Raw genomic sequence first — 16023 nt, 5'->3', positions numbered from 1 at the left:
ATGTTTCAAGACTCATGTTGAAAAACTACGGGATTGTCATGTCATTACCGATCGCTACTTACAAGTAGGCTTATTTTAATGTACGTATTATCGTTGATTATAATTATCTGCCGCTATCTTACCTTTGCTTATCACTGTTTATCAAAAACTTATCATCATTGGTTATCATCGTTCTGCTAAAGTTTGTCACTAGTTGCGATAAATGTGTTATTGCTGGTGCATACATCATTGATCATCACAAGTTAAACAATACTCCTAATTCCTCATGAGGAAATTATCTTCGATAATATTTATTTATAATCAGCTCATTACCATTTATCATTGGTTCATAATTGTTAATATTTTTTTTATGAAAAGTTTATTGATGCATATAATACTTTCTACAAACGTTGTCTTATCATTCATAATGAGTTTCTCGTTGTCCACTACATGATTATCGTTAGTTATCATTGCTCATCGTAATTTTATCGTGGTTCATTGTAAGTACATTCTGACTGATTAGATGAACATCATAACTCAGTATAAGTTAAACTATATTTTAATTACTTTTTAGCTCACGATCATACACAAGCTTGGTATTACTCATCAAAATTTCAACAATTCTTATTATTTCTCTGATCTTTTACAGTTGTTCATTATAAATAAGCTCATCATCGCTTTTTACTGATGGTTGTTACCAGTCATGATCTAGATTATGTCACGAAATGGTCGGTGCTTTTCACTATTTATAGTTTTAAATGCTGCTGATGATACAATTATTTTAGCTCAACATCCGTAGGTGTTTCATCGTTCATTCTGACCTGACGCTGAGTGTAATCACTTCAACAATGCTACTTTTCTTGTTTGCTTTGACTCTACATTATTTACTGCATTTTAAAATATCCAAGCCACTTAAATTTTTACGATTCCTTATTTTCTTGCTAATTTTATAGTTACTATAGCGTGATTTAACTTGTATTGAGTTTTTATTAAGCTGTCGTTACATTTCCTCCTTTCATTAATAAAGAGTTACAAGAAGATTCGTGTGGAATTCTGTGCTGGTATAAACTTATAGAAATATGTGGGAAAAAAATTCTTCTTGTATTTACATCAAAGCAAATTTTATAACAAAAGATACTAGACCCAAAAACATTGCAGGACCATACTGTTAATAAACACTGATTCGATGGGAGAACATATGTTTGCTAAAAAATCATCATTCAATTCTTAATTATATCCATTACTGCCTCTCATCGTTACAATAAAAACCCTAAAAGTTAAAATAATTATTCCGGAGCTAATTTTTTACAGAAAATAAACAATAAAGGAGCGTGCATAGTCACAACTTTCAGCCCTACGAATTAAAACAAAACAAAGCGAGATAAGAAACATCATATTAATTAGTGCACGCGCTCGTCTTTCTGGAAAAACAACACACAGAGAGAGAGAGAGAGAGTTATCGATTTTGCGTATCTGTGTAACGTAAACGATCTATGTTGACACACGCTCACGCACATCCACGAGTACTCATACAGAAATATACAGAATCGAGATCTTGGGGGCCCCCATCCTTGCCCACCCATGCCCGGAATATAATAACCGTAATAACCGAGACTGGTTTCTATTGTCATCGTCACGCTCCTCCAGCACTGGTAACACTATCCCTCTCCCCCCTCTCTTCTCTCGTCCGCTATCTATACATCTGCTGTGTGCCCCCGCGAACGTGTTCGCTCGCGTGAAAACGGGGTCTCGCAGCGTACCTATCCGTGTACCACTACATAAACTGCTATACCCTCTGCAGTTCGCCTGCAGAATCTAATCAGGCTAGCATACGTATAGGAACTACACCTATACCTGGCCGGTTGTTTTTCTAGGGCAGCAACGAGGAACCCAAACCCCCTAAAGCGCGGGGGGGGGAGGGTCAGTAGAGCTTTTTATGCCAGTCAATGTGTGTTTTCCCACGTACATGTACCATAGACTGTGTGTGTTACGTCCACAAGGTTTTTTTCCAGATGTTCTGTTTTACGGATTTTTGCAACCATTTAGTTGTATGTTTAGATTAGTTTCATTCTCTTTTGACAGCACATGCTTATGAATGTTATTGAAGGTGTCTGTCAGGAGTATGGGCTTGTATGTTAGCATAGTGTTCGTACGCCGTCGTTTTATAGGTAGTGGATGTAAGGCAACTCGTCACTTGATCCTTTATTGTCATACATATGGAGTATTTATTATATTGTTTCCCGTTTTTCTCTTTGATTTTAAATGATAAGTTTACTCTCGAAGATTACAAGAAAATATAATTATGTAATCATGTTAGTTGTGCAGGCATGTCCTGCGATACAGTATTTTGGAGTAAGTTATTTCATAGTAAAAAAATTTAACAGTAAAAAGAAGACTCACGTCAACAGTGATACCAGGTAGTGTGAAAACGAGGACTGGTGGCTTCTCTCGAGGCACGTATCTGTAAAACTCGTTGCCGTCCTTGTACCATTTGACGGAGTAGAGGCCCACGTTATCCAGGTTGTAGTTGCACTCGAGCCTCACTGCCTGGCTGCGCACCACGTGCTTCGGAATCACCAGCTCCATCATTCGCAGGCCATCGATTCCTGTAAGACAACCACGACATCTGGTTACAGTACATCCTCAATGAAGTGCATATAATATGTGGCTCATGAAATAAAAAAAAATAAAGGTGGTATACCTGAAAAAAAAAAAAATCTCTTTGCTTCTCTCTTGTTTCGTTTATTTCAAAAAATTATCATCACGTATGTAAATACGTGAAAGTACATGGGCGTACGTACTCCCATTTTTTTGAGATCACGTCAACAGAGTCTCGCGAAATCTATCTCACGCGATGGCCATTACACGCGCACGGCTTGATCTGTATGCAGAAAAGAAAAAGAAGAGCTATCCGCGCGTGTGGGGACGTACGAGTGAGAGAGAGAAAGGGCCTAGGAGATAAAGGGATTTATTAGGGCTTTGTCCAGATAAGCCCTTATCTACTGTTGGCTCAGAAGTTAACGAGCAAAAACAGAAATTTCCTTGAATGCTTTATACTTGGGTACTGTAGAGGCTGCCCTAAGCTTTCAAGTTTGCCCTTTTTGATTCTATTCTTTCACCTGATTAGTGAAAAAAGGGTACCATTGTCTTTTTTTTCTTTTCTTTCAAATAAAAATGTTTCAACTAGAATTATGAAAAGTTAAAACTGGCTCTTTTTGTGAAAAGTAGTGATGTAGAGATGAGGTTGGAAAAAATTTCAGTGTCGATATTTTTTGAAAATTTTTCAACATTATCTACCTTCATTGGCTTCAAAAATTCAACAGCCCTTTGTAACTTTAGTTTTATGAAAAACTTTAGCTTTGTTTTAAATTTTTTATCTTTGCTGAAGTATTTGGTACTTTACAGTTGATTAAATAAAAAAAAAAATATATCAAGATTGAATATTTATACAGCAAAAAAGATGGCTTTCACCTCCTACTGTATTTTTAAAATTTTACAATAGGTACAGTACGCAAAATTTAGTAAAGGGCGATTCATCGTGAATTATTAAGATCGACGTAAAGGTACAACAAACGTTTATTACGCGTCGTAAAATTTGTACAGTTTTGGATTCAACAGAACATAGAAAAATATTTAAAAATACAGTTTACTGTGCACATCTGCAGAGCTCAACGTGGACTGTGCAAACAAATTTTAATTATTCAAATTTAAAAAATAGCATCTAAAGGGCGTGATTCTCAAACTACATAAAAAAAGAAACACTAACAGGACGGAAAACAAAATCTTCCACACTTTATGGCTCAGCAGCTAAAACTGTGGCTAAAAATTGAGTCAGACTAATGGCGCTTCGAATCTCTCCCTCCCTAATTTTTGCTGCTATCGTCATATCGATCGTGAAATATATAGTAAAATACGGTAAAGGGAAAGGGGCTCTACTATTTTGTTCCATCCCTACATTTTATCGACATCGTTGGCAGCGTAGTGGTAGTGGTAGGGACTAAGGCTCGTAGAGAACTTGCTATTATACCACCAAGTTCTCTGTTCCTTCTTTTCCCTCCTCGCATCTAAGGCTTCTCACTGACTTTTTTTTCCTGTTTGTCTGGTAGTGAGGCTTTTTTGGATTATATCGGTGGATCATCGGAAAAATCAGTTTGAAAGATGATTTACTTGTATATTTTCTGACAACGATGGGTTACATGGAGTTTTTTGTAACTCAAAAACTATTTCTCTTCTATTTCCTATACATTTTTCATTTGCTGAGGCAAACAATTTTCCATTCGTGTACATGTCCTGTCAGTCGTGCTTTTCCTATTTTCGTAAATCTTGCTTTACTCGAGTGCTGTAATTTTCTCCACATGCCTCGTCATTTTGTTGTATCGTGTATCGCTACCTGACCACTATTTATGTTTATAGGTCGGTAAAATACATTAATAATATGCAGTAAGAATTATTGAATCTCATGTTCAATTCGCAACTTGCAATATTACATAATTATATACTAGACCATGGATGTTCATGGTTATTACTAAATATTGCAAATACAAATTTTCACGTAATTACCACGTATTAGGATGTAAACAGAATAGTAGTAATAAAATAACTAACTTCAAAATATTGGCCTAAGTGAAACAATAAATTCATTCATAACTAATACCTACATACATATGCCCATTGTTGTAAGCATATTTTCTTTTCATTTGTCGAATTTTTAATAATACTACCTATGCTCTTTTTGGGAAAATTAATGTAAATTTTGGTGCATTTGTAAGACCTAGCATACCTTAATGACTATTTTTATAAAATTTAACGAACCCACATTAATTGTTTACGGCGTGCATAATCCCTTCGTTTAATCTATGTTATTGCACCAGTAAAATATTAATTAGAGTAAACTGACTCACTTAGATGGGCTGAAAATAACATCAACTTTTCGTAAAATAGTAGTGATGGTTTTACCAAAAAATTAAAGGGAAATATGCTATGAGCATAAAGTGCTCATATTTTGTTTTGGAACCATTAAATAAGCAACAATTTTTTCGGGCCTATACGGAAACGTCTACTATTCAGAAATCAGTTCTCAGACTCCTGTATTCTCCCATTCTATCTTTATCTGCCATGGGTTACAATAAAATCAATTAGGAAGGGAAATGTCAGTGAATCCAGGGAGTAGCAGGGCAGTAACCCCGTCATACATTAAATCTTCCTTCTATCTTTTCATCCACATACATACGTCTCCAAAACTTTTCTTTTTTACCAATAATCTTTTTTCATCCCAGCTCTATATTCCGCCACTAAGCAAAAGTAGGCGAGAAACTTTTGAGCTTTCTCTCTATATCCTGGATATATTACCACATATACACGAACGAAGAGAAGGAGCTTTCCGATGACCTACTTTAAAATTATTTTTCACCTCTTCTCTTTTCTTTTTGCCAGTACTCTTAAGTTCTTCCGTACGAGTAACTTTGCAGCGTGTAGCCTTGTATACTATATGTATTACGAAAAGATAAAATCATAGCGTTGGTTTATTGCAATTGACTAAGGAAAATGGCTACATCATATTACAAAAAACATCCATACCATGTATACAAGAGATATTGAGAATGTTAGACATAAATTTTTTAAATTATACCTGTCATGCTGCCTTTTTAGAATAACACGAGTTATTTTAAACTATTTAAAAATTTTATTCAATTAAATAAAAATTACGTTATATACTCATTATTTGGTTTTTACACGCTTGTTTTGCTTATTGAACGATTCCGTTTTAAACTCCCCAGGAAAATTGAAAAATAAATATTTTCATCTAGAAACTAAACAAAGGTTTCCTTAATTATTGACTGCCTTAAAAATCTTTTACAATTTATCAATTTAACATAAAATCAGTAAAGAAATAAGTTAAGTCTTACAAAAGTATTATCTAATGTGAATAAAAGAAACTTTTGGTACATCATAAAGCAATTCTGTGATTGGCAATGCCTTATAAGACAGGGCAATATCTATAATTTTTTAAATATCTCTTGTGATACGTTCCAAAAGAAAGACATTTTGACACGTACATTATAACTCTCGGAACACAGTACCACGAAACGAGACTATTTTAAAGCCATTTTTTAAAAAGTTGCTACTCTAAACTTTCTTCTGCAATAAGTATTGAAAAATCAGAGCATACAACCACAAAGTTGTTGCCCGTGAAAAGTTTCCACTTTCCTCTACTTTTTTGTTCTTGAAAGTTTTTTCTCGATTTTTCGAAATACGGTGGGCGTATTGGTTGCAGGCACAGGTGTGGAAATTTCGTGCATTTCTGCCCCGTCAGCTGGCTTTTTTCTTCTCGCGACGACGACACCACCACTACTGAGGGTGCTAATGCAGGGTACTTGTGCTACTTTTTGGAAAACTTTTACCGAGCGAAGCTGTCTCGGTTTTTCGTGACGTGTTACCGAATTTTTAGGGCTTATTTATTGAAAATTTACTGATAGAGGCTACTTAAATATAATTTCTTTAACAACATTGATTACGCAATGTTAAAAATCATTAGACGCGACGACGAAGGTTGTCATACGGCATCCTATTATTCAGTCAGTGTTATTTTGTCCATTGGCAATTAAGTTGAAAGTTACAAATTTTTTAATGTAATGCTCGAACGGAGCCTCTTGAACACAGGAAGAAAAAATATCAACTTTTGATGTAGGACTTATTTCGTATCAAATAAATATATAGTATAAAATATTGTAAAAATTTGAGAGCCTTTAAAAACTACTAATCAGAAATTTAAATTATCTCTTGCTAAAACTCGTATATCAATTTAAATGGTACGTATCTGTTTATAACTATTTTAATACACATTTTATTGTTTCAAACAGTGTAAAATAATTTGAAAAGAGATGTCAGAAGTATTCTAAACAAATAAAATAATGTAATGATTTATCTTCAAACATTGACGATAGATTTTGACTTTACACAAGCAAAGGACAGTTACCATTGAATACGACTATTCGCAAAAAGCTCAAGAGACTGATCGTCGATGGGAAAGTGCCAGTAAGAGTGAAGAAACAATTCCACTAGATCGATAAGTATAAAAGAGACTCCAAATTGACATCTCATCTGCTTGACAACGGTACAGTTTTATCAACTCTTGGAAGAAGAAAAAGCACATGAAACAAGATTTTTTTACCCGTGTACATATTTATAGATGTACTCCACGAACCATCCAACGCTATCTATTATCGCACTCTTGGCTCACTTTCCTCTCGATTTCCCCTTTTTTTACGCTAATGAGAGAGCTAATCGCAAAGTGCATTAAATAAATCAACTTAGCAGAGCTTTATCTTGCGAATTCGCGCTTCGCAGAGCATATTCGGTTGCAGGGGAGAAAAGGAGGCCGTTAAGGAAGTTAGCTTACCACCAAAGTCTGATCCGCAGTGAACAGTACGGTACTTTGCTGGTATTGTGCTGTGCGGGACGAAAAACTCACTACTGCTGAGTGTAGGTGTTCTGCCATTGGTACGCCGTGGGACTCGTCCTAATCCTTATCCTGGCGTCTTTCTAGACCCAAAGAAGTAGGGCACGAGATTCTCTTTGTTGTATTCAAATAAAGCTTTTATTGCTGCTGGTTAGGCAAAATAGCATGTTTTTTACGTTCGTATGTCAGGGAACCAAAGCCAATGGAACTGCTGTCTTTTTATGCAGTTTTGCTCGAGCCAAATTGCTTTAATTTCCAGGCTCTTTGATAACGAATGGGAGAGATTTTTCTGTGCACGCGTTGGTATGTGTGGGCAAGCGCCTTTTTAAGTGGATCGTCGTCACGTACGCGTGTGAGTTGGCAAATGGAATTTAAATTGGTATTTAATTCACGGATTATAATTTAATTCTTGGTCTCGCGATGGATTTTCAATTTCAGCCGGATCGTCGTGTCGTGTTCTACTTTTTAGCTTTGTTCGAGCTAATTGGAAACTTTTATTTTGAACTTTTGTATCTCATTAAGGTGGTAATTTCTCCATGTACAATTATAATCGAGGGACAGTATAAATTTTTACTGATTGCTAATAAATTACTCAGATATTTGACATGTGTCAATGATTTTCCAAAAATGTTTAACCGAACAAATTGTAGCTTCTCAATCGAGAGAAGCCGAGTATATCCCCGTGCTAATTACAATAAATGTATTAAAATACCATGGCTTTACGAAGAAAAAAAAATTTTACTTTTAATTCAAGATTTCTGGATCCAACAACTTCAAAGTATTAAATTCAATCAAACTTTGTAATAAGATTAGGAGACACGTCTAGAGGAAAATACGATTAGTTGAGCTGCAGAATCGATAACGTTTGGCTTCAAGATCCAGAAAGGAGTCTAAATTCTCAACTTGCTAATTTAATTGATATCTGATCTCTTTTTCTCTATATCCTCAATCCTTCGCATTAGATTTTTAATCTAATCTAAAAAATCTTTTCTCCTTCACAGATAATACTCTTCAGTTGTGACTTTTTATATTTTGATACGCAGCAAGTTCATTGCACAACTTTAACTCGTTTTTGTTATAGGTGTAAATATGAATTTTAAATTCATCACTTCGTCAATATAAAAATTTCCGAATAATTTATAACATTTCTACTCCTAGATTACGATAATGCACACCAAATTTCGTTGTATTACAATTCGTTCCACGTTTAATCTGAAATATCATTACAGCAGAAAGCAATATATGTTTTGTCTTATTCATCCGATTGACAGTATTCAAATTCAAAAATTCAATTTTTCGTCAAAACCATTACACTCAATATCACTAAGCTACAAAATTTCATGCAGAGTGACTGCTAAAAATATAACGTCTGCTTAAAAAAAGCTTCAATATATGATACCTTTCATTAAATTTTGCTATCAAAAGTGAGTTTTACGGTATTAGTAAAATTATTATGAATTTAAAAATTTTTTATTCGTTCTAAATTTATTTTTCATTTATAAATTTAATATTCATCTTTGAATTTATTATTAATAATTTTTAATTAATTATTGAATTTTGAATTTGTTTCAAATGTTGAATTTATCATCAATATTTAAATTTATTATCAATTTTTGAATGTATCATCAATTTTTAAATTTATTTTTAATTTTTTAGTTTGTTATCAATTTTTAAATATATTATAAATATTTTTTCAGTTTGTTATAAATTATTTTTTATTTATAATTAAGTATCTTTTAACCATCACTATTAGCTTTTAATTTTTTATTACTTTTTTAATTTATCATTTATTTTTTAATTTTGAAATTCATTGCTGATTTCTAAGTTTATTGTTTACTATCAATTTTCAAGTTTATTATTCAATTTCACGTTATTCATTAGTTTCAGAATTCATTATTAATTTTTAAGTTTATTATTATTAATTCTTCTATTTATTATTAGTTGTTGTATTTATTATTAGTTTTTCAATTTATTATCATTTTTTTATTTATTATTAATTTTTACATTAGTTATTTATTGCTCCTGTTTAAGTAAAGTATTAAATACTCATTCTAATGTTTATTGTATATTTTAAATTTTTTAATTTTTCATTTATTTATAAATTTACTATTGATTTTTAAATTACCTCTTAACTTCGAAATTTATTTTAAAGTTTTAAATTTATTATAAATTTTTTAATTAACTAAAAATTACTTATTCTTTAATTTATTAATAATATTTCTAAATGCATTATTAATTTTTTAATTATTATAAATTTTAAAATTTATTATCAGTCATAAATTTACTATCAAGTTGTTAATTTATAACAAATATTTTTTTATGTTATTATAAATTATTTTTAATGTATTATTATTATTTTTAAAATCATCATGAAGAGTTTTCAAAGTTCTTACTAATTATAAATTCATTATTAATTTCTCAATTAATTTTTTATGATTAAACTTATTGTTTATTGTTGAGTTTTAAGTTTACTAATAATTTTTAAATTTACTACTAATTTTTAAATTAATTTTTTATAATTTTTCAATTTTTTTTTTTTAATTTTTTTAATTTTTAAATGATAATTTTAAAAATTTTTTTTCAACTTACAATATAAATTATTTTTACATTTATCGTTAGTAAAATTTAAAATTGTTATAAATTTGTTTAATTTATCATTAAGTTTTTAATTTATTGTTAGTGATTCATTTCATTATTAATTTTCTAATTCATAATTTATTATTGTTCCACAAGTTTCTTATTAATTATTGAAGTTGAGGTTTACTTATAATTTTTAAATTCATTAGTTATGCTTTAATTTATAATTTATTTTTAAACTCATAACTAATATTTAAACTTACTACTCATTCCTAAACATACAATTTATTTTTTAGTTAATAATCATTTATTTCATATTTTATTATTAATTTTCAAATTTATTATTTATTTTAAAATTTATTTTTTATTTTTAAATGTATTATTTATTTTTGAGTTTACTATTTACTTTACAACTTATGATTTATTTTTTAGTTTATTGTTTATTTTTAAATTTATTATTAATGTTTCAATTCAATATAAGTAATTTTTTTGATATATTATTAATAATCACAAAATTATCATAAAATATTTTTTGAATTTTCATTTAATTTTACCGTCGAAATTTATTATTAAATTCATTATTTATCGTTCACTTGTTAACTATTGATTTTTAAATTTGTTACTAATTTTTAGAATGTATTTTCAATGCTTTTTAAATTTTTTGTTTATTTTTAAATTTATTGTACATCAACTTTTGTATTTGTAAATCTTTTTTAAATTATTAATAATGGTTAAATTCATTGCTTGTAATTTTTTAATTTACTACTAATTTCTAATTTTACCGTTAGTTCTTAAATTTAAAAAAAATTTTTTAATTCATTATTTTATTATATAATTTTTAAATTTATTATTACTAACATTTAAATTTGTTGTTATTTTTTAAATATATGAGTAATTTTTATTTTTACTATTCATTGTACTTCTTTGGTTTATTGTTTCTTGTTTAATTTTAGGTTTATTATAATTTTTTGATTTATCGTTGATTTATTGATTTAGTTATTATTTTTAAATTTATTAATAATTCTTGAATTGATTAATATTCAAACTGCTAATTAATTTTTAAGGTCATTATTAATTTTTAAATTTATTATTTGTTTTTCAATTTATTATCCTCAGTCTGAACTGAATTACTACTACGCGTTTCCTCATTTTAAATAAAAGTGTCAGTGATAAAGTCAAACAACAGAATGAAATGGCAATTGCCTCAGAGCCCCTCGCCATTTCTTATAATTGTTACTCATATTCATATTCATGTTAAAAAATTAGTTTTCGATACATTTCTATTAAATATTGCAGTTCTGATTTTAATTTTTTCTTATCAGCTAACGTACTAGAAAGTTTCACCTGATTACCCGATACAGTACCCCAATTTCCTACATCGACCTTCTTTGTTGTCGTTACGTTTTGCATTGTTTTACTTCAATTTTAAAACGTGTAAGATACTCCCTTTTTTATATTGTTTCTACTACTACTTTGCACGTATTAAACAACCTGGAATCAAGATTATTTCACTTATTACTCGAGCTACGCTTCATTACGTGGGTAAAGCACGACTTTATTGCATCTTCATGTATAATTCAAGAGCATCTGAAACACGAAAAAGTAAGCGTGTGCTGTACTGTGCATCATGTCAATGAAGAAGAAGACATCAACTATCGTAATTGTGGGTGAAAAAAAAGTAAACGAATCCTATACCCAAAAAAGTGTGGAACATCAGGTCGTAAGGTAACTCGACGACGACAATAAGGTGACGCTCTTTAATCAGATCTCGTTCTCTGACGGTGGTTGGCTGTTACTTAATTCCTTTGCTATCCGACCGTCAACGAGACGGTAGGTAAGGGGGTGGAGGACAGGGGGCTGGAATCGATTTGCGGTACACAGGATAGGGCGGGGAAGCGCATCAGCAGCCAGCCGTTTGAGAGTCAACAGGGGCTGTTGCGGTGAGAGAGCAGCTGTATAGTGCGTCAGAGTAACGAGAACGAGTAGTCTGAGATCAGAAGGGGGATGGGGGGACAAATATGATTCATTCAGGGGTCGCTGACTGGTGGGCTTCATGCATATTGAACGGTGGGGCTGTGCGCGCGTCTTGTATGTATGTATACGGCAGCAGAGAAAGTAGGGTTTGGGGAGAAGAAAGCGCCGATTCTGATTTTCAGCTTGTGACTCAGGCGTGCTTGGTATACCCTTCTCATTATTCCGTGTTTGAAGCTATACTTACTTGCTGCTTTTACGGGTACGCGTGGGTTCTCGGGGTTGATCCCTTTTTTTGTTTTTCATCACTTGCACGTGTGCCGCACTGCTGCTGTTGCTACTACTACTTTTGTGCAAAAATTGTAACATTCTGCAATGAAAAATACAACGTAAGTCGATATCGTTTGGAAAATTTTCTTTTTTATTATTATTATTTTTTTTTTTTTTCTATTCCGTGGGTTAGGATGTAACTTTGACGAGAGAATATCTACTGAAAAGCTCGAAAAGCCGAGTTCAATGAACCAGAGAACTCTTTACTTTTCTTAGCTGTTCCTGTTACCACGCACCTGACGTTTTCCAGCCATGGTTTTTACTTTCTCCGAGCATAGTTACTTGATTCGTTTCATTTAAATTTTTGGTGTGTGTGAGAGTGTGTGTGTGTGTGTGTGTGTGTGTGTATTTTTTTCTATCAACAGCGAATAAAGAACAAAAGTGTGAAGGGTGATTTCTTGGTAGCAACAGAAAAAAAAACAATTGGGGAAACGTTATTTATTTTTACCTATGAATAAAAACACTCAACTTTCTCCTCAAAACAAAAGGATAAGGATCAAAGTTAACGTTCTGGATAATAACCGTGATTTTCCTTTACTTTTCCATCTTCTTCTAACCTATCATCGCCGTCGATTACGTGCATTTGAAAGGTACAATAAACTTTATTTCGTCTGCTCACTTCTATCGATAACAGATTTCACTTTTTTATGCTAACCAAGAAAGAACCCTGGTCGACCCATCGAACTCCTTGAAACTCGTTGCCACCACCAGTACCATCACCACGAGCTCAAGCACCACGAATTGATCTCGTAAAATTTCCCCTCCCATATTCTCTTATATTCTCCTACATTTGCCACCTCCACACCAGCAAAATTCAACTACTGTCGTCTATGAAATTACTACAGCAAAGAGAGCGAGCTCGGGTTTACTCGATTCGAAATGGAAAAATCGGAAAGGGGCTGAGATGATTTCAAACTTCCACCCTCGTGGAAAAATCTCTGTTTTCTCCCCTCGCCTTTTTCAAAAGGGGATACTTCTCTGGTGTGAAGATTATCTTGCTCTCGTCAGACATCGATGGATTCATTTTAGGGTACGTCTCATCAGCAAATTTCGTCGTCGACAACGACGTGGCGCCTCCATTGGGTGGTTGGCATGATCAGTAATCTAATACTTTGAACAGCAGCGGATTTTGGAGCTATAATTGTAATTGCGTTTAAAACTCAGGCTTCATTCCCAACAGTTTCAAATCCATCCCACAATCTTCTTTTCTACTTTTTTCACCCAATGTGCTCAAAATAGCGCTGGAAATAATCACATGCAAAAAATATTCTGTTTAACTGAATTATTAAATTATTTTGGGATTGACGAATACAATTATTTTTTTTTTTTTAATGTAATTGGATATGTTGTGTACTTCAGTGTTATAACTAAAAGTAAGTAAAAAATAATAATAATGAAAAACATCTTATTATGATTACCAAACATTTTGAGTGAGTTCTCAACTGACTAGATAGGGGGTATTCAGTATAAATATTTCCAGCTTATTAACCATTAAAAAAATTATAAATTTCAATAACATTTATACAAGAAATTTATATAAAATTTAATAATTTTTTACATAACTAAATTTAATATGATTTTTTTTTAACACATTTAATTTTAATCAATTACAAAAAACTTTGTATACAACAAATCACTCAGTTCAATTACTAGAAAATGAAGTTACATTATAAACAGAAGTATTAAATCACAAGTAATTTTTTAATATCATTTATTACGATTATTATCAATTAACTATTATAATTATAATTTATTATTAAATAAATTATTACAAAATATTATAAAAACCTTAGTAAAATTGAGACATTGCTACTAAGAACAATCTACATGAGTTTGATAGTTTATTATCTTTAATTTGAATAAAACACAATGAATTTTAATTTTTCATTAAAGACATAAGGTTTTACTTAATGTATGTTTTTTTGGTTTAGCCTAAACTTAGATAATAGATGATCAATTTAAATTTTGTACCCTAAACAGAAAGTTTTATTAAATACACTTTAATATTTATAAATGAACATATTAAAAGGTCTATCTAAGTAAGTAAATTTTTTAGAAGTCTTTTTTGATCAAACAGTTATATCAAAGTTCATGTTTTTTTTAATAAAATATTTTTTTCTTTTGTTTTTTTTTATGGAAATTTTTAGATTATGTATTGCTAACGTAATAAATTTTAAGTACTACACCATAAGGATATGAATTTGGAAAAATATTTAAAAAAATTTTTTTTTAATACTATACAACATTTACTAAATTATAATATTATTTATAGTGGGAATACAATATGAAGAAATATTACTTGAATTAATAATTTATTATAAATCAACAAAGAAGGAATCGAATAAATACCGTTTCGTTGCTAACTTTACTTTAGTTTTAATTACATGAGAACCATTACGTTGACATGCTTTTATTTAGAAAGATAACTGAATAAAAAAAAAAATTAAAAAAAAAACAGTTAGCGTGTACACAAATAATAAAAATTATCTTCAAACTGCTTCGTAAGATATACAATTTTCATTTTTGGTAGATACAAAGATGTGTAGAAACAAAAAAGATACGAAAGGCCTTAATGTTACCTCAAATTCTTCTCAGACAGCATAGAGTATTGCAGCAAAAGGGAGTTACGGAGGACGAGATAAGAAGAGATGAGAAGAACCAGCAGCAATAGTGCAAAAGTTTTGCAATATTTGGATTTAGTTGGGAACTGCAGAAAATTTGCTTTCAAGCTAGGCATCTCCTTCCCTGCTCCCTCTTTTCCGTGAGTTCACATTTACGAGTATCATTGCTGGAAGGAAGATAAGAAGTGGGAGGGAAGAATTGATGTACCAAGTCAATGTACTGAGACGAGGCAGATCTGGATGAGGCGTATAAACCCACAGATACATAAAACGAAAAGAGAGAGAGAGGGTGAGGGAAGAATTTGTAGAATTTTTACTGTCATATTTGCATGTAGAGCCTATAAGTACTGCAGTTTCTAATGTTGAATGGATGCATGCGTTACTTTGCAACCAACAACCTTTGTGTCAAGTACATTGTGAGGAGATGAGATGAGTTATATTATAAATGAAATAAATACATATTTCTTGATAAAGCTTCTGTTATATTTCTTGACATCAGTACATATTTAAACTTTAATATAGTTCCCATAAGTCTGTTTTTCAAGCTTCCGGAACAATACATAAAAAAGTTAAAGATTAAAGCTACTTATATTAAAAAAGCAGTTTAGTGACTTTCGAAAAATAATGATGTAATTTATGGTTGACAGCAGCACTCGTATGTCAGCAGCGAAAAAACTTTTTTCAAAGCACAATTTTTCTCTATTTAATATTCATTCATTATCGTGTAGGTGAATCCTTAAAGAGCATTAATGAAGGTTTGTGAATCATGACTTCAAAAATAATACAAAAGTTGAAATAACGATAGATTTAGAGAGTACATATTCAAATTTATAAGTCTCTATCTACAGCAGTAAGATCACGTTTAGATAGAGTCTTAAGGTCTGAGAAAAATTTTAACTGTGTTTAAATTTCAATGTATCAAAACAATGGTAACTAACATTCGATAAAATAATATTTTACACATTTCATTTTAAATGTACGTAAAAATTCTTATGATTTGTTACCAAGAAGGTAATAAATTTTTTTCCTCACGTCATAGCATTGTTTCAAGATATGAATATTTAATCATGACTCAGACTTTTTCTG

At 31.1% G+C, this 16023-nt stretch overlaps 1 protein-coding gene across 1 annotated transcript in view; it reads right to left on the bottom strand.

Moving 5' to 3' along the window:
• LOC106635988 (beaten path IIIc) overlaps positions 1-16023 on the bottom strand; it is an 80160-nt gene that overhangs the window by 13092 nt on the left and 51045 nt on the right. The window contains exon 2 of the mRNA XM_089591978.1: positions 2380-2585. Coding sequence (XP_089448104.1) covers positions 2380-2585 — 206 coding nt within the window. The remainder of the gene's footprint in view (positions 1-2379; positions 2586-16023) is intronic.

This window comes from Copidosoma floridanum, unplaced genomic scaffold (genome assembly GCF_036245765.1).
Source record: "Copidosoma floridanum isolate Cflo_tuat_1 unplaced genomic scaffold, Cflo_Japanese_pri ptg000014l, whole genome shotgun sequence".
NCBI lineage: Eukaryota > Metazoa > Arthropoda > Insecta > Hymenoptera > Encyrtidae > Copidosoma > Copidosoma floridanum.
Note: the sequence above shows the minus strand (reverse complement) of the source record. Positions and strands in the feature narration are given on the sequence as shown.